Raw genomic sequence first — 17,851 nt, 5'->3', positions numbered from 1 at the left:
GAATCACTCAGGGCAGGTTGTCTGTCCCTGTACCCACTCTTGGATGCGACTCAATCTAATTCCCTTACTTCCCAGAAGTCTCGTCTGTTGCCTGGTGATGGGACTGGGAGGAGGAACTCCGCAAGCTCAGCAGTGGTGGAGACCAGTTCCGATGGCTTTTGTGGGCTCCCAAAGGTGCCAGCCGCCGCCTCAACCCCTGGGAAGTGGCAGCAGCAGCCCATCTGGCCTTGTGCGTTGCTCCTCCCCCATCGCGCTTGCACTATCCCTCCAGGGCCAGGGAGGCCGGCTGCCTGGAGCTGAGGGAGCACTGCCCGGAGCTGGGGCCAGCCTTCTCTCCCTGGAGTTAGTTCCACCTTTCAAATCTACGGGGCCTTTAGTCACCTTCAACCTCAAATGTCCAAATCAGGTGCCATTCCTGCTCCCTGGGCTGAGGAGATTAGTGTCTCAAGGTTTCCTGGAGAGAGTATGGTTGGGCTTCACCCAGCCGGGCAGGCCTGGAATGAGCTGAGGGAGAGATGGTGACAGAGCAGGGGAGCCCCCGAGTCCCCTCGCCACTGCTGGGTCTCATCTACTGTCCTGTGCTTTTTTCTGGCTCTGCCAAGACAAATGTGTCTCGGGAACAAGAGTGGCCCACTTGGGTCATTCTAAAGAAAATGGGACTCATGGCTGAACGTGGTGGTTTCTATTTGGACCAGACACATCTACCTTAACTTACTGTTTAAACCTTAGCCACACAGGGGAAATGAAATCTCAAGTACAGGACACAGAAGTCATCTCGTTTCCCTCCCAGAAGGGGCCTCAGGGTAAGCTGAGTCCTGGGTGGGGTCCTGAACAGCCTGGGCAGTGCAGTTCACGCTGCCCACAGGGGAGCCTGCCTCCGACTCCCTGGGCCATTTATGACTGGATTTATCTGCAGTGCCCACTCCTGGGACTGGTCTGGAGAAGGCTGCCCCTGAGACGTAGCACTGGGCTGAGAGGGCCGGTGCACCTCTCTGTGTTCCAGTGGGACACTTAACTGGTACCATCCTAGCCCGGGGAACTCAGCTGGTCACAAAATGCTTTCCTTCCTGCTGCTTCTATCTGTTCTCTCCTGGATCTGGTCTGATTCTCTCAGGCAGGCTTTCGGACTCCCTTCTCTCCACTGCTCTGAGGGGCCACGGGCCAGGCCTCCCACAGGGTGGGCAAGCGGCTGGCTGACTTCCTCTCCCGGCCCAGACACATGGGGATTCCAGCTAGGAAGAGCATTCATCTTCTGGAACGCAGCTCAGCTTTAACCGAACAAGCCAGAGGCTGGGGCTTCAGTTTATTTTATTTATTTATTTATTTTTATTTATTTATTTTTTTGGGGGCTTCAGTTTAATGATCAAATCTCCAGCGTGGGCACAGCCACAGGGAGGGGAAGAGGTGCGCAGGCTCCCTTACCTCTCTGGTGAACCGCATCTTCACAACCGCCCCCACAAACAAATGACAGGTAACATTCCTGCAGTCCTCCCTCCCTCTCTCCCTCCCAGCATCCTCTCCCCACATTTGACAGATGAGGTAACTGAGGCACAAAGACGTTCAGTGGGAAGGCAGATCCAAGGCTAGAGTCCAAGTTCAAGTGTAAGCCTCCTGCTCCTCCAGGGAGGGCTCGCTTGATTCCAGGCCTGTTCGCCAACCCCACCCCCCCCAGCCCCCCGGCTTCTGCTCCTGCACCCCCTCCCTGCCCCCTCGCCCACAGGGCACAGTTAGAGAGCTAGGCCCTCAGCTCAGGGGGAGTGTCTGGCTGCCGGCAGGGGTGAGACACTTGGAAAGCCTCCAAGGCCAGCAGCGTCTTGTTGATGCGGCTGATGGCAGGATAGGGAGTGAGATCCACCTCGAACCTGCGGCAGAGAAACACCCGTCTAACACCGTCTCAGCACCAGGTCTGCTGGGGCTTAGGGAGACTACCCTGTGGGAAGCTCAGAGGGCTCAGAGGTGGGCTGGATGAGGCTGCTGGGGCTGACTGGAGAAGGCGCAGGAAGCTGCCCTGCCACGTGGGGGCCTTATTCACAGGCAGCTCTGGGGATGGCGGGTCTGATGCTGTGCCCATGTGGTTGAGTTGCCTCTCTGTTGCCTACTGTTCCTATTCCAAGCAATGGCTACTCATCGAGAACCTACTATGAGGGGGCACCTGGGTGGCTCAGTTGGTTCAGCATTTGCCTTTGGCTTGGGTCATGATCCTGGGGTCCTGGGATCGAGCTCCCTGCTCAACGGAGACCCTGCTTCTCCCTCTCCCTCCACCTGCTGCTCCCCCTGCTTATGCTCTGTCTCTCAGATAAATAAAATATTTGAAAAAAGAACCTACTATGTGTAAGGCACGGTGCCTGTCATTTACACATGCAGATGACCTCTCCACCCACATCATAAGCTTCCCAGGGGCAGCAAATGTGTCATAACCTCTCCCTGTCCCAATGGTGGCTGGTGTGATGCCTTTCAGAGGGGTACTCTTTCCTGCCTCACTGACAGGCTGATGGAGGAAAGCAGAGCGAGGCACAGACCTGCCAAGGCAGGGGCAGTAGGCTCTTGGGGTAGTTTCTTCTCAGGGCTGTGCACCAGGCGAGCCACCTCCTCTTAGGAGCAGAGGCTATAGAGGATCCTATGCGCTATGATGGGGCCTGCCAGGGTGCATTCCACTCATCTCTGCTGCTGTGCCCTCAGGCCACGGGAGCTGTGAGGACTGGCACAGTTCGGGAGAGTTTCTGCGTGAGATGCTTCCCCAGCCTCTGAAGTCAGGGCCTGTGGGAGGAGGCTGGGCATTGTGAGGGGAGGAACCAGGTGCAACACGGAGGGTGGCAGGGTGCTCTCTTACCTTTCAGCGTTTGCCACCTGAGGCACTAAGCAGAGATCAGCCATGGTCACCTGAAAGAGGGTTGGGTGGGTTTGCATCAGAGCACATGCTCACAGGCTGGGCGGGGTGTGTCCACTGGGGTGCCAGCCTGTGACACTCCTGTGAAGAGCATCTGGCTCTTCTAACCCATCCCCACCGCCCCACCCCTCTCCTCTTCTCCCCTGGGCTTGTGTGGGTGGATCTCAGTCCCTCCCCCCACCCCTACCCTCAGGCCTCCCCCACCCTTGCCCACGCCTGCCCTGGGGTGGAGGGAGAAGGCTGTTGTGGGAAGGCGGGGAGTGGGGCGCGGGAGGGCTCACCTCATCTCCCACACAGTATTTCCCTGCTGTGCCCTGCAGGATCTGCTCCAGAGCTGTGGGGACATGAATAATATTACTCTGGGCACAGAATGGACCTCGGCCCCCAGAGTTCTGAAATGGGCAGCTGAGTGACAGGCTGGGGCATGCGTGCTAGAGGGAATGTGACAACCAGATCTGGAGAGAGTTCGCGGGGACGCAGGGACAAGTGAAGTCTCCCTGGGCTCCTCAGGTCCAGCTGCCATTCCCTCCCAGAGAAGGGACAAGACCTGCCACTGGCCAAGGCAGCCGCTCTCACATGGATGGGCCAGTACCCTACTGGCCTCTGCTTCCCGGCTGCAGTGGGCAGTGAGGCAGAGGCCGGACCATCCAGCTCCAAAGAGTTGGGGCTTAGGTGCTGAGGTTCCCAGAAGTGCCAGAGGTTGAGGCCACGTTTGAATGCCATCCAGCCCCACTGCCTCCTCAGCCCTGCCCCCCAGCCCCACCCCCACCCATGCCACTGTCAAGAGCAAAGAGCCTGGGAGGCTGTTGCAGATGCCCAGGGCCCTAGGCATAAGGGCCATTTCTCTGAGCTGTCACAGGGGGGCTCTCAGGCCAAAGGACTCACCTTGAAAGCCAGAACTGATGGCTTTCTGGGCCCAGGGCAGATTGTTCTCCTGTCTCAGTTGTTTCAGGACAGACAGGTTCTGTAAAACCAAGGATAATCTGTGACTGGCTGTGGGAGCCAGGCTAGGCCTGACTCCCAGCCAAACCCCCTCAGGGAAGCTCTGTTCCCACCCGCCCCTGGCTGTCCATCTGTCCCCTCCTGGGCTCCATAAGCCCCCTCTTCCCATCAGGGCACTGAGGGTGGACGGGGAGAGGGGCAGTGGGGTGGGGGGAGTGATCCCAGCAGCAACCTTCTCAGGTTGCCTGAATGGCCCATTGTCTGGAAGCTTGTGGCCCCAGCAGAGATGTGAAGGGTTGGGGCACAGGACAGTCTGTGGCTTTAAAGTGGGTGGCCATGACCTGAGGCCCATCTCTCTGGCAACCAATATGTCTCCTTTACGTGGCCCCTTGTGGAGAGGGGGTTGTGGCATGCGGGTGGGGTGGGGGGGAGGATAGATGGAGGAGGAGCACAGGATGGGCTTTCAGGAGATCTGGACTCTGGTTCCATCCTTACAGCCTTGGAACCGTTTCACTTCTGAGCTCTGGCTTCCTCGTCTGTAAAATGGGACGGTCTGCCCCCACCTCCTTTGTTAAACAAGACAAGGTATTCTGGGGATGAGGGCACAGTGCATAGTCGGGGGTCCTGGACTCTGGTCCTTGCTCTGTCATACTTAGCTGAGTGACTCTGCAAAGTCCCTCTCTTTTCTGGGGCTATTTCCTCATTTGCAAAGTCAGGAGTTAACACAGATGAATTTCTTTAATACTTATCATTATTATTATTTTTTAACCAGTGAAAACTTTTAAAAATGAAATCTTTTGAGACTCCCAATCTAGAATACAGAACAGATGAGAGGGAGGCTTTTCTGGTTAAAGGTGGGGGGGGGGCATGGCTGGGAGGGGAGGGGTCCAGGTCTGGGTTGGTGCTGATCAGCCTCTCCCTGCCACTTGGCCCTTCCCCATCCTCGAGCACCTCCAGATGAGTCCTTGGAAACCTGGGGCTTCTCAGAATGTGGCCGGGGACCCAGGACGGCCGATGATTCCTAGGATCCCTCGCCCCTCCTGCCACACAGTCTGGGTCTAAACCGCTGGGGATCCTTCCTGTCCTCCTGCCACCCCCACTCCCAAGCTGGGTGCCCCGCTGTGGCACCTCATACTTCAGCGTGTGTCTAAAGGCAGGAGCACGTGAGGGGAGGCATGTGAGAGGTGTGCAGGGATGCAGGCACCCAGCCACACCTGCAGAGGTTGGATGCCACTGACGATGAGATTGGAAATCATGTGCACATAGGCCCTCTTCTTCGGGTCCTGAGGCAGGAGTCGGGGCGTGGGCCGTGTCTCCTCCAGGTACTCAATGATGGCCAGCTGTTTGGAGAGGAGCAGTTAGGCACGGGCAGGGCATGGGGACCCCTGGACCAGAGTGACAGGGCCAGCAAGCTCCTCCTCATCCTCTTCAGCTCGACCCTCCGAGCCTCCATGAAGCCAGATCTGCCCCAGGGAGTTCCTGCAGAACTTGCTTCCCCATATGCCCGAGTCCCCCTGTTTCCCCAAACAACCAGCAGACCTCCCCGCTCTGACATGAACTTATCACATCCCTACTAAGGGCTAGGCGCCTGCCCTACATGCGGGGGTCGGGGCGGGGGGAACCTCTCATTTGGGGCACTGCTCTCCCAAGGGGCCCCCCAGGCCCTGCACTCACTGACTGGCCAATGGTGATTCCATCTATCTTCAGGACTGGCACCTGTTTCATGGGATTCAGTGCCTGGAATTCTTTAGAGAACTGTGGAGACAAGGACCTGATGAGCATGGTACCCTAGTCCAAGTTGGCTAACGCAGACCCAGGCCAGCAGCAAGACCCGCTCCTCCCTCCCCCGGAGAAAGCCCTGGCTCCAGAGAGATGCCCAGGGGAATCCATGCAGATCCCCTAACCCATTGGCTGCTGAGCTACAGGATTCACCCCAAAGGCTGGGCTCTGTGTTTTTCCCTGTACCTCACACTGTGGCCACCAGGCATGTCCGGCGCAAGAACCCACTCACTGCCGCCCACTCTCTGGGCATGGAATGGCCAGGCTGTGACATAGGACTAGGAACCTGGGCCCTTCCCATGACTCCTCTTGCCACACAGCCTGCCACCCCTTCCCACCAGGGAGAGCCAACAGGTTCACCACTTGGGGGGGCAGATGTCTCTACCCTCTGCTGGGTCCCTCTCCAAGACTCCACCTCCCACATCGTGCCCTGGGGGCGGCCTCCTTACCTGCTGTCCCCCATCCTTTATGAGGTTGGTAGGTATGGTCTCATAGTCTATGTTTTTCAAGGCCAGAGCTACAAGAGACAGCAGAGTCAGGGGGCAGCTCCTGGCTATAACCCCCACAGGCTATGTGAGGCTGCCAAAGGAGGCTTCTTTCTCCATACTGTACGTGATCAAGGCCCAGCTTGGCCCCTGTCTTCGTCTCACCAGCTTCCCTGGTCACCACCCACTCCCCGACCTCAGGTCCTGAGGTTCCACCTCTCTTGCCCCTGAACTCTCAGAGCCTTACTCTCCATCCCCCTACAGGGTCCCCATACCCCTGGGTGATGCTGTACAGGCATGTGTCCTGGCACCCTGGCAGCTGCTGAAGGGCAGCAGGGAAGTGGCCTGATTACCTCTGCCCCCTCCAGGGCCTTAAACAGTGGTGAGCAGAGCTTACCTGTTGGAGACTTGCAATTATTCCCTCATGAAGGCATCTAAGGGCCAAGGAAAGGTGCTCGGATGGCCATGAAGCACACAGAAAGGCAGGTGACACCCTCTAGAGAAGAATCTCTTTCTCGTCTATTTTCTCTGTTATCAGAGTTGTTTACTACTGATTCCAAGCAGGGCATTGGGGCTCTTTGGTGTCTCACAGCGTCTGCTGTGACTCCCAGTGACCAGATTTCCTCTCTGTACCCTTTGATAATTTTCCCTCACAAGATGAGAGTAAAAAACACTTGATCAACCTGATGAAGACTGTGTGTGTGTGTGTGTGTGTGTGTTTGTGTGTGCACGCACATGTACTGAAACATGGGAATGGTGGTCTTGGGCAAAGGCAAAGGAGTGAGGGGAGGAGGATGAGACAGGTCACAGTCTGAAGAGAGCCTGGGAGACACGGCCCCTCCTCAGTCCTGGTCAGCCCCACTGTGGAAAGTGAAGCCCCTGCAGAGACAGTACCCCCAGGGCTCCCCTCTGGCCAGCCAGGGCAGAGGCTTTGGGCCCAGGGGAGGTGTCTTCTTGGAGAAATGTGTCCTCCGGCACCCAGTGCGCTGGCCTACTGATTCCAGCAAATACCAAGGGACTGCGGGGTGGAGGAGGGTCACGGCAGATGGCCTTCCAGTGAAGGCCAGCCTCCCAGAAGCTGCAGATTTCATCACATTTGCTGGCTGTGCGACCTTGGGCGAGGAGCTTAATGAGCTTCTGTGCCTCAGTCTCCTCATCTGACAGGCAGCATAGTGCCGTAGTTAAGAACACGGACCTCTGGAGTCAGACTGGCTGTTCAGATTCCACCTCTGCCTCTTGCTGGCTACACAGTCTTAGGCAGGTTATTTAATGCCCCTGTGCCTCAGTTTCCTCGCCTGTACAACAGGGACCATAACGATCCCTCCCTCCTAGGGTTGCCGGGGTGTCAATGGAATAACATACATAAGAACACTAGCACCGGTGTCCCTCAGCGTGAGCTATGCGTGTGATCTTTGCCAAGGGCTGTATGAAGCTGAGGGAGGGCAGGGTCAAGCTGGAACTAGACCAGAGGGCCCAGTTTCTGCTTTCTCGAAGCCTCTGGGGTTGACATGAGCCAGTTCTGTTTCATTTGACAGATCAGATAAGATAAGGACTGATGAAGGCCAGCTGTTCCCTGCCAGTTACCAAGCACCTCTGGGTTTCGTGAGCCTGCTTGAAGCGGGTTGCTAAGTGGCTTTGGAGAGCAGCATGGGAGAGGCGGCGGGCCCAAGAGAAGAAACCACCCACCCTCCCTGCGCCCCCCATGCTCCTCTTGTTGAACTTCCTAGGTGGAGGTGCCCTGTCTCACAGAATGCCCCTCTGTCCCCGGCCAGTTTTTCACTTGGGGTGCTGTCTACCCCCTCCCATCCCCCCCAGGCTCTTGACGGAGGCACAGCTCTTACCGATTCGAACTCTCCATGAACAGGAGCTCCGGAAATAGGAGTAGAGGATGGGCTGAGGAGAGACAGGATAGGATGCATGTTAACCTATGCTCGTGGGGTTCTCAGCCCCTAGAGCCCCCTGGAGAGGCAACACTCTTGGACATGGGGGTTCCAAGCCAGCACTGTTTCTTCCCATCCTGCCAGGCCTCCTTCTGCACCTCAGGTAGACTCAGAGCTCTCCAGGTCAGAGGCCTTGGCAGTTATGTGGGGCCCCTCGGTTCCAACCTGTGCCGTCATGCGTCCCTGAAGTCCCAGGGACCCCCAAGGGGGCAGTCAGCCTGCAAGTGCCGTCCTTACCTTGCCAGACTCAGTCATGGTGTCCTGGTGACCCTTGGCCTCTCAGGGAATGTCCCCTCTCCCAGAACTTTCAGAGCAGGGGGAGGAACGCTGAAGGGAGTGGATCCCGTGAGCCAATGGGGAAGCTGGGCTAGACAGGCTTCAGGGAAACTTGGACTCTGGTCAGAAAGGGCATCTCTTTCCAACTTGTGGGAAGCTTTTTATGTTCCTGATTAAGCCAGGTTTGGTGTCCTGGTTTTGAAGCAGCAGTGCATGTGGTATGGTGGGCTGAGAGCACTTGTACCTGGGGGACTGGTCCCAGTGCAGGAACTAGCTCTGCATGACCTAGGGCAGGTCCCTGCCTTCTCTCTCTAGTCTTTTCTCCCTCATCTGTAAAACAAAGGGTTGCCTTAAAATGATAGCTGAATTCCTTCCAGCAGTGACAGAAAGACAAAGAATTCTAGTTTTTGAATGCTTTGGTGCCCTTCTCTTTCAGCCCACCACCCACCATCCCTCCAGGTTCTTAGCTGGTCTCATAAAAATTGGGGGGATATGCCCACTGACTCCAAAGCTGAGGTCACAGGATGACAGCCCACAGTGTTCTATTTGATCTACTTGTATTTAAAACTGTTTCAGGGGCACCCCGGGTGGCTCAGTGGTTTAGCGCCACCTTCAGCCTGGGAGACCCGGGACGAGTCCCACATCGGTTTCCCTGCATGGAGCCTGCTTCTCCCTCTGCCTGTGTCTCTGCCTCTGTGTCTCTCATGAATAAAAAAAATCTTAAAAAAAAAAAAAAAAAAAGATCTAGAGATAGTGGTCTTGGGTTCCTGAGTAGCAGCTACAGATAGGACACAATTAATAGCCTCATTCAGTTAGGGCATGTTCTCTCTGATCTACCATGTCCCCTACCTGACCCTCTTCTCTCATTTTTGTTACCTTGAGGCACGTGGGGGAGGCTGAGTGTGTGATCTCTACTCTAAAGGTTGAGAGATGGGCAGCCCAGGCGGCTCAGCGGTTTAGCGCCACCTTCAGCCTGGAGCATGATCCTGAAGACCTGGGACTGAGTCCCACATTGGCTCCCTGTGAGGAACCTGCTTCTCCCTCTGCCTGTGTCTCTGCCTCTCTCTCTCTGTTGGTCTCTCATGAATAAATAAAATCTTAAAAAAAAAAAAAAAAGGTTGAGAGACTCGGAGTTAACCTCCCTGGTACTTCTTGACCCCTGTCTACCATCCCTCTGACTACAGACATTTCACCAAGTTCTGTCTTCTGCACCCCTCCCCACCAGCACACCAAACTGCTCTGTAACTCTGCGACTCTGCCCTCACCATCCCTGAACTACCAAATCTGTCTTCTGGGTGGGCCAGGGTGCAGCGGGAGCCTGGGCCCGCCCAGGTTGGTTTACAAGCCTGGGAATTCCAGCTTGTATGGGAGGCACCTTTCGTGGGAAAAAAAAGATGGTCCTGGTATGGAGGGGAGGTGATAGATAGCAGGTGTCTTTGGAACGAGGCCAAAATTAGATGTACCCTCTGATTAGGGGTGGAGGTGCCTTACCAGGTCAGGCTGGAAGGGTGCCTGGGGTGGACAGGCAGGGACTGCTGGCGAGGGATGGGACCACTAGAGAGCCTCCGACATTAGCTTAGAATCCTTGAAGAAATGCCTTATTACGAAATGAGTCCCTGTGAACGCCACTGTCCTCAGGTTTCCTACTTACAGGCCTTCAGGAAACATAACCCAGAGCAGCTTCTGCTCTTCCTCTTACCCCCTTAACGATATAAACTATCCTGCGTTCCTTTTTTGCACGTGTAGAGCGAAATTTTAAGCCCAAGTAAGTATTCATCTCATCACCACTCCTGGAGGAACTCTGTTTCCAATTCAAATATGGATTCTGACCATTTCGAGCAGATTTTATTTATTTATTTTTTTAAATTTTTTTTTAATTTTTATTTATTTGTGATAGAGAGAGAGAGAGAGAGAGAGAGAGAGAGAGAGAATGAGGCAGAGACACAGGCAGAGGGAGAAGCAGGCTCCATGCACCGGGAGCCCGATGTGGGATTCGATCCCGGGTCTCCAGGATCGCGCCCTGGGCCAAAGGCAGGCGCCAAACCGCTGCGCCACCCAGGGATCCCCACGAGCAGATTTTATTTTAAAGCCGTTTCTCGCGCATGTTTTGACAGAAAGACTCCCCAAATCCCATTTGGGCGTGGGAGGGCTATCCAGTACCAGGGTGCTGCTACGTTCCACCTGGTGTGCCTGCCACCTTCCTCGGTGGGTCTCAAACTTGGAGAAGGCTTTGAGAGGCTCCTCGGGCCCTGCTCCCCCCTCCCCTCTGGGCCGGGCCGCGCCGCGCCGACCGCGGATTGAACCCGGGGAGCTCCCACGTTCCGCTGCCTCCCCGCCGCCGGGAGCTCTCAACGTGCACAACCACCCGGGAAGCGTCGGGCCGACCGGCCAGGAAAGAGCCCGCGGGGCTGGACGGAAGAGGGAGGCAAGGGACGACCTCTGGAAGGCCCAGCGGGGAGGACCGAGAGAGACCGCGGAAGCGCGAGCCTACGGCGACCCCACCGCACGCCCCGCCGGCGCGAGCCGCCCGCGGACCCATCCTCCCCAACCTCCCCGGACTACGAGCCCCAGCGGGCAGCGCGCAGCGCGCAGGCGCAGAGCAGGGCCCGCGAGGCGCTCTGCATGCTGGGAGTTGTGCGCTGTTAGAGCCGAGGGAGGGGCCGAGGGGCGCACCCGTGCCCCTCCCCCGCCCCCCAGCGTTTCTGGGTGTTTGTAAGTAGCGCCCTCCTCCCCGGGTGCGTGGCACCGACCTTCCCCGCTTGCATCTCGCCCCTCGGGCCACCCCTCTTCCGGGCCCGGAGACTCCGCGCCTGGGACTCTCGGAGTAGTCGCGGATTGAGGCCCCGTGAGGCCGCGACACGTCAGGGCCGACGCCGCCGTCGTGGTAAAGCGAGGGGCTGGACTGGAATGATCTTTACGGTCTCCTCTGGCTCTCCCCGCCCTGCCGCCACGCCCCCCTTCCCGACGCCGCTGGGAGTTGCAGTTCCTTGAACCCGTTTTCTCCGCGGCCGGCCCGCCCGGCCCGTGCGACCCGTCATGCTCTGCGCCACCAGCCGCCTCCTGGCGGCCGGCACGGCCACCGCGCCCCCCGCCCAGCCCAGAGGCCGGGGCCCCGGGGCCCGCTGCCGGCGCAGGGAACTACATTTCCCAGGGCACCCCGAGCTGCCCCCGGGTGACTTCTTGCTGGGGCGGCTCGCAAGACCGAGCGTGCCGGCGGGCCGGCGGGTGGCCCTGAGGAGGGGCAGGATGCCGCCGGCGGTGGGCGGAGGCCCGGCAGGGTCCGAGCCGCGTCCCCGGCGGGGGCGCGCTGGGGTTGAGGGGGCCAGGGCTGTGGGCCCGGACGTGGGCGCCGAGCCTGCAGCGCGGAGCCCCAAACGGCCTGCTCGGGGCTCGCGGTGCACCGAGGCAGCCGGCCGGTGGACCCTGCTGACCCTGGTGACGCTGCTGTCCTTCGCCACCCGCTTCCACCGCCTGGACGAGCCGCGCCACATCTGGTGAGTGACAGGAGTGACGCGCCGCCTGATTGGCCCGAGGGCACGGAGGGGGCGGGAATTACAGGCGGGGGGCGGGGCTGCGCTGGAGGGGACACAGGTCTCTGCGGAGGCTGCTTTTGGCTACGTGCGGTCTCCGCCAGACGAGAGCTCTCCTTTTGCTCTGGCGGGTGACGGTGGGATTCTTTGGGATCCGGGCAAGCGGTCTCAGATAAAAGCCACTCAAAAGTGGCTTTTAAAAGTGCTTTGACTTTCCGAGGAGAATCGGAAGTTCTTTTTTTTTTCTCCTTTTTTTTGGGGGGAATTCTTAATACAAAATTACCCGAGGAAGGCCTGAGTTCCTAATCTGCAGGATTTCCAGGCATTAGGGGAGGCAAAAGTCATCCTTGGGAGCAGGGACAATTTGTGTGCCCAGAGATGGTGACAGGAGCCCCAAGAAGCAGGTCTAGGGTCATTTTGTGGGGGGATTCTTGTTAAAAGTTTTGTTTTTGGGACTCAAGTCTCATGAGATAAGCTTAAAAAGTCTCCAGCTAGAAGGAGGAAAAAAGTTTTTCACAATCTGAAAATGGTTCATTTGTTTGACGAAATGATAACACGTTTTGTCAGTATCCCTGACTAGAAAGCATAGTGGATGTTAGAAATGGAAACTCCTTGACCAAAAAGCAAGCCAGCCCGCAATTATCTGAGCTTTCCTACTTGGAAGTGAGTTAATTAGCTTGTTTTTGTTTCTTGGGTGCCAGCAGAAGACAGGAGAATCCTGTGTCAGAGACAAAGGACTCTTTACTGAAAGGGCAGGAGGCAGGATGAACATTAGCATATTGGATTAAGTTTGAATCTCCTCTCCCTCCCCCACCTTGCTGATCTGGAGTTGTTAGGGGAAAGAACGACGAATCATGTCCCGGAAGAATCGAAATTTTCAAAATATACGTTTATGTAAGTCTCCGCCTCTTTTGTCCTGATCATTACCCAGTTGGTGGCCAAGAGGAGATGAACCCTTTTCTGGTGATGACTGCATTAGGCGATCTAACTGCTTTTACCAAGGGGTGTGAACCAGGAGGAGGTGAAGGAAGTAGAGTCAGAAATCTTTTTGAGAAGACTGTTCCATGCTCAACAATCTCAAGTGCCTGCAGAGGGTAGGGAGTGTGGAATATCATCAAATACCTTGACTGTTGGCTCATTATTTCATGGTCATTGCAAAACAAAACAAAACAGAAAAACGGTGCACTATTGTCAAACCGTAGATGGTTTGGAATGACAAAAGTAGTTTCCAGTCTTACAATAACTATCTGGAGTCAGATGATTGGACAGGAGCAGTAGCATCAACACTGTAGCCTTGAAAAAGTGTCAGTAACAGTGAGGTACCAATGATAGCCTGGAGAGGGGAACAAAGTCCTAATACTGTCAGTTTCCTTGGAGGAGGCAGGGTCAATGCCCTGTGCAATGTGGCCTCCTTTTTTTTTTTTATTTTTTTATTTTTTATTTATGATAGTCACAGAGAGAGAGATAGAGAGAGGCAGAGGGAGAAGCAGGCTCCATGCACCGGGAGCCCGACGTGGGATTCGATCCCGGGTCTCCAGGATCGCGCCCTGGGCCAAAGGCAGGCGCCAAACTGCTGCGCCACCCAGGGATCCCTGTGGCCTCCTTTATTACAGGACAAATTGGCCAACTTTTGGCAGGAGTCGCAAGTCACCACAAAGCAATGATGACTTCTGATTCAGAAACAGAGTCCTTTACTTTGTGCCCAGTCCATGATGGTAGAGCAGTTTCCATGCCTGGAGCACTGAGGAATCCCGGTGGCAATGGCAGCAGTCTGTTTGGTACAGGCTTGATCTGTAGCTTGATTTCTGTCAGTCTGATCAGAATACTGGCCCTTACTGTGGACATCTATAGGAGTGATCCAGATTGTCCCATTGACAGGCAACCATGATTTTTTTCCCACAGTTCTTGGCTCTAAAGAGAGGTGTCTTAAATTTCTCAGTATGTAGTCTTCTAGGTGGCACACCAGAAACTAGGCTAATGGCAAAAGCCCAAGATCTAGTAGAAATAGAACTTGTCTGTTTCTCAGGAATATTGTGTAGGGCAAGCGTGATGACTTTGAGTTCAGCCCACTGGCCCATCAACCATTATTGCAGTGGGCCTTGCAGAGTTATCACCGGGACTGGATAACTGCTGCTGTGCAGTGGACACTATCAGTGAACCAGGGACAAGCTTTGAGAGGAACTTCTGTGAATCAAACGTCCACTGTGTCAGTGGTTTTGCTTCAGGTGGCAGAGTGGAAGATAGTTTCTCTCAAAGTGGGGGCACCCATCTCCTCTTTTAAAGTCAAGATATATCTAGGACTAGGCCAGCTATATCACTTCCATTTGACCAGCAATCCTCATTGAGCCTTTCTGTTAGCCTTATATTCCAACGTGACTCACCCCAGAGTGGCAGTATCAAGTGGGAGAGTCCTAAGGCTTTCATCAGTTAGGGACTCAATTTAAATGAAAACAGTAGTAAGTTGATGGGTGTTTTTTGAAGAGTGTGTGCTTTGTACCTGTGTCCAGCAGATGGCGCTGTTATCCTGGAGAATGGCCTCTCCTCTCCACCTGCCGTTATGACTGTAAGGCTGTGATTTCCCTTTCTCTTCTTAGAATTTGTATTATTTCTCCTGGACCACATGGCAGCCCTGAATGGGAGAATTCTCTTTTGACATTTATAGGATCAATTCCAGTATACATTCCACAGTGGGAGCCACAACAATAGCACAGGCCCCTACCTACAAGGTCATTGTCCCCTTCCCTTCCCCACTGAGAGCTAGGCTCAAACCCTCTCAGTTAAATTTGGGTGCTTTCCCCTCCTTGAACTTATGTGTCTAATAGGCCTGCATCAGTAACTATATGGCAGCCCTCCAGAGGGTATGCCAGTCTCCAGTGGAGAGTGTGGAGTGCTGGATGCAGGGGGGTGGGAGGAAGCTTTTTTCTTTCCTTAGCCCCTTCATAGTCTTGTCATCCCTTCTTTCTAGTGGATTTCCCTATGTCTCTTGAGCCCCTGGGCTTAGGGGCTCTTTTCTTTAAGTCACTGTACACACTGCTAGAGTTCTCCCTGCAGTCCCCAGCACCTCTCGTACCCTCAGCACGTAGCAGATTGTCCCTGTCCCCTGCCATGAGGTTGAGTGAGCTGGAGATGTGGGCCCCTGCCCTGAGTTTGAGTCCTTCTTTTCTCTGGAGTTCCCCATCATAATAGGATGCATATGTGTGGCCTTTAGTCTAGTCTCCTTTAGGAACAGGGAGACCTTGGCCCCACTTTAATCATCTTACTCCTTTCAACGCAGCTGAGATTGTGGTAGTGAGGGAGGTATCATGAGACACCAGGAGAGAATAGCTGTGAACGACTCAGCAAGGCCACATTTACTTTTGTCTTGAGTACACAGCTCACCTAAGGACCTTTCAATGTTTTTATTTTGCACAAAGTTCTGTGTTGAATAGCATGGTCCTTATGTTGGCACCATTTATGTAAGCTTTGCAGACTCCTTGATTTAGCAGCCACATCCATATTGCCTTCTGGCTGGGGCTACTAGGCTTGCTACCCTGTTGTCATTACATCTCTTTCTTATTTTGCCCAGAAGAGAGTGAGCAGTAACCAAGGCAGCGTTCAAACTGTTTCTTTCTCCATTCAGCCTCATTAATAGGTAGGACAGTGGGAGACTCTTACTACCTTCTTGCCCACCATTTAGGCAAGAGCATTCACCATCCCCAGCTCATGGGGGCCCTTTTCCTTTCTCTTATAGAAAGGTATATCTCAGCATCCTCTGCTTGTGACCACAAACTGTCGGGATCTGGGATTTCATTTTACCAACGTGATACTAGCAAGTTAGCCTGTCACTGTTGTATGGATGCTGGCAGAAGACAATACTGAGTCAGAGACAAAGGACTTTATTTCTCATGGCACAGCAAGCCTGATAAGCATCAGCACGTTGGCATCAGTTCCTCTTGCCCCCGAAGTCCCATATGAGGCCATGGGTCTGAATGAATGCCTGCACATGCAGTGGTGGGTTGTATCACAGCTAAGGGATATGGAGCTTGTTTTTGTAATAAGCAGTAAATAAGAGTGCTCCCTGTCCTAGAGAGAGATGCTAACTCTTCCCTCAAGATTGCTTTTCTGCAAACATAAACCTGAGAAATGGCCTAGGTAAAGAGTGGCCACGATCTTGTGTTCTTGGCATACCCTGTGAAATCTGGAGGGGCAAGAGAGAGCCAAGGAGGATTGTCTCTCCCAACACAAACACAAGACATATGAATGTTACTAATAGTTCTATTTGGTAAAAAATTTTTTTTTCTATTTGGTAAATTTTTAAAGTAAAAAACCCCATGTTTCCAAACAGACCTCAAAACTAACTACAAGTGTTGGGACAGTTTAAATGTGTGGGAGTTTGTAGTCTACAGAGTTCTTTTACATATGTTTTTTGAATTGAGTCCTAATGCTTCTCTGTGAGGGGGGCATGGCAGATATTTTTGTCTTCATTGTGTAGATAAAAACAGAGATCCAGAGAGGATGACTTTGCCAGGTTGTACTGCTAGTAAGTGGTGAGGCTGGGCTGATCTCTCTTCTTTCTGCAAATCTGTTTTGTCACACTTCTTGGAAGTTGTTTCTCTCTTTGACATCACCATACCACTGTCCTCACTTCATGTCAAGCAGAGTGTTTAACAGATAGCAGATGCAGAAGTAGATTTACTCTGTAGCCTATCTACTGGACCCACTGAGTCAAAGGAAATAAAAAAGAACCCTACATTTTGGAGAGAAGCATGTTTTGCCCTTTATGTTTTAGGTTGGTAGTAATTGCTTATGGAAGCTGACCTAGGGATGGCTAGTCACTGGAAAGCAACTGTTCTTCTGAGTTGTAGGGAGGGAGGGACTGACAGGCAGAAATGGCCGGGCTCTACTGGATAGCTGGGCTTCTGCTATCAAGTCTTTGTGTATGATGTGAAAAGGCTTATGTGGTTCTATGGAAGAACGAGATTTTTCATTGTGTTTAAAAGCTAATGTATTATAATCACTTATTTACTTGCAAAATAATTTGTGTGATGAGGATAGCTTCCAGATAGGCTCTTAACTCCATTCTTGTATACTGGTTAGTTCATTATAATAAGCTCAGTGAGTTCATATTCAGCAGGTTAATCATTACAGGGTTAATGAGCAAACTTAGACTCCTGTAACAGTCATAGTTTGTAGGTTCTTACTGATCATAAGTAGCCCATGGTGTAGTTTGTAATAGCAGTAGTCTATACTTTCTAGTAGCAAAAGTAGTCTTAGGGTCAGAAGGTAACAGACTTGGAAGAGAACTCTTACTACAAAATTTTCTATATTATAGGAAAGCTCTGTTCTTTTAAAATAGAAACTCAAACTACAGAATAAGCATAGATTTCATTTAAATTTATAACTGGTTGAATATTTGCTTACCTTTCTCATCTATCTAAATGAAGATTAACGATCAGCCTGATGTCTTACTTCCTCAAATCACTAATTTTTTTTTTTTTTTTTTTTAAGTAAACCCTAACCCCAATGTGGGATTCAAATTCACAGTGCCTGGCACTCCTGGGTGGCTCAGTCAGTTAGATATGGGACTCTTGCTTTTGGCTCACGTCATGATGTCAGGATTAAGGTCAAGCTCTGTGTGGGGCTCTATGTTCAGTGGGCGTATGCTTTGATTCTCTCTCTCCCTCTGCCTCCCCCTCCTTCTCCCTCCGCTGGCTTGCGTGTGCTCACGTGCTCTCTCTAAAATAAACAAATAACGCCCCCCAAAACCCCAAAAACAAAACTCATAACCCCAGGATCAAGAGTTGCATATTCTACTGACTGAGCCAGCCAGATGCCTCAATGTGTCAAGGGTTTTTTAATCCCAATTCTCTCATTAATTGCTTGAAACTTTTGGTCTTTGGGTTTTTAAAAAAGGTTTTATTTATTTATTTTTAAGGGAGAGAGAGGGAGAGAGCAAGCCCAAGCAGGGGGGCGTGGGTGGTGAGAAAGAGGAATAGACTCCCTGCCAAGCAGGGAGCCTGAGCCAGGGCTTGA

The 17,851-nt window shown here is 53.4% G+C and overlaps 2 protein-coding genes across 3 annotated transcripts in view; one reads left to right on the top strand and one right to left on the bottom strand.

Annotated features, from left to right (window-relative positions):
* Window positions 1–1,297: 1,297 nt before the first annotated feature.
* GSTZ1 (glutathione S-transferase zeta 1) lies at window positions 1,298–11,201 on the bottom strand. 2 transcript variants are annotated; one of them, XM_025442446.3, is made up of 9 exons: window positions 11,060–11,201; window positions 7,935–7,986; window positions 6,058–6,125; window positions 5,504–5,584; window positions 5,044–5,169; window positions 3,773–3,851; window positions 3,169–3,221; window positions 2,831–2,880; window positions 1,298–1,862 (listed from the first exon to the last, which is right to left on the bottom strand). In XM_025442446.3, the coding sequence occupies exons 1-9, from the start codon at window positions 11,072–11,074 to the stop codon at window positions 1,736–1,738; spliced, it is 651 nt and encodes a 216-aa protein (XP_025298231.1). In that variant the 5' UTR covers window positions 11,075–11,201; the 3' UTR covers window positions 1,298–1,735. The 2 variants fall into 2 exon arrangements, with proteins under 2 accessions (XP_025298231.1, XP_025298229.1); XM_025442444.3 differs by lacking the exon at window positions 11,060–11,201 and adding an exon at window positions 8,271–8,373.
* Window positions 11,202–11,268: 67 nt separating this feature from the next.
* The window catches only part of POMT2 (protein O-mannosyltransferase 2), a 41,586-nt gene continuing 35,003 nt past the window's right edge, over window positions 11,269–17,851 (top strand). Inside the window, exon 1 of the mRNA XM_025442443.3 lies at window positions 11,269–11,803. Coding sequence (XP_025298228.2) covers window positions 11,346–11,803 — 458 coding nt within the window. The 5' untranslated portion in view covers window positions 11,269–11,345. The remainder of the gene's footprint in view (window positions 11,804–17,851) is intronic.

The sequence above is a fragment of the Canis lupus genome, chromosome 8, assembly GCF_003254725.2.
Source record: "Canis lupus dingo isolate Sandy chromosome 8, ASM325472v2, whole genome shotgun sequence".
NCBI lineage: Eukaryota > Metazoa > Chordata > Mammalia > Carnivora > Canidae > Canis > Canis lupus.
This window is presented reverse-complemented; position numbering and strand designations above follow the sequence as displayed.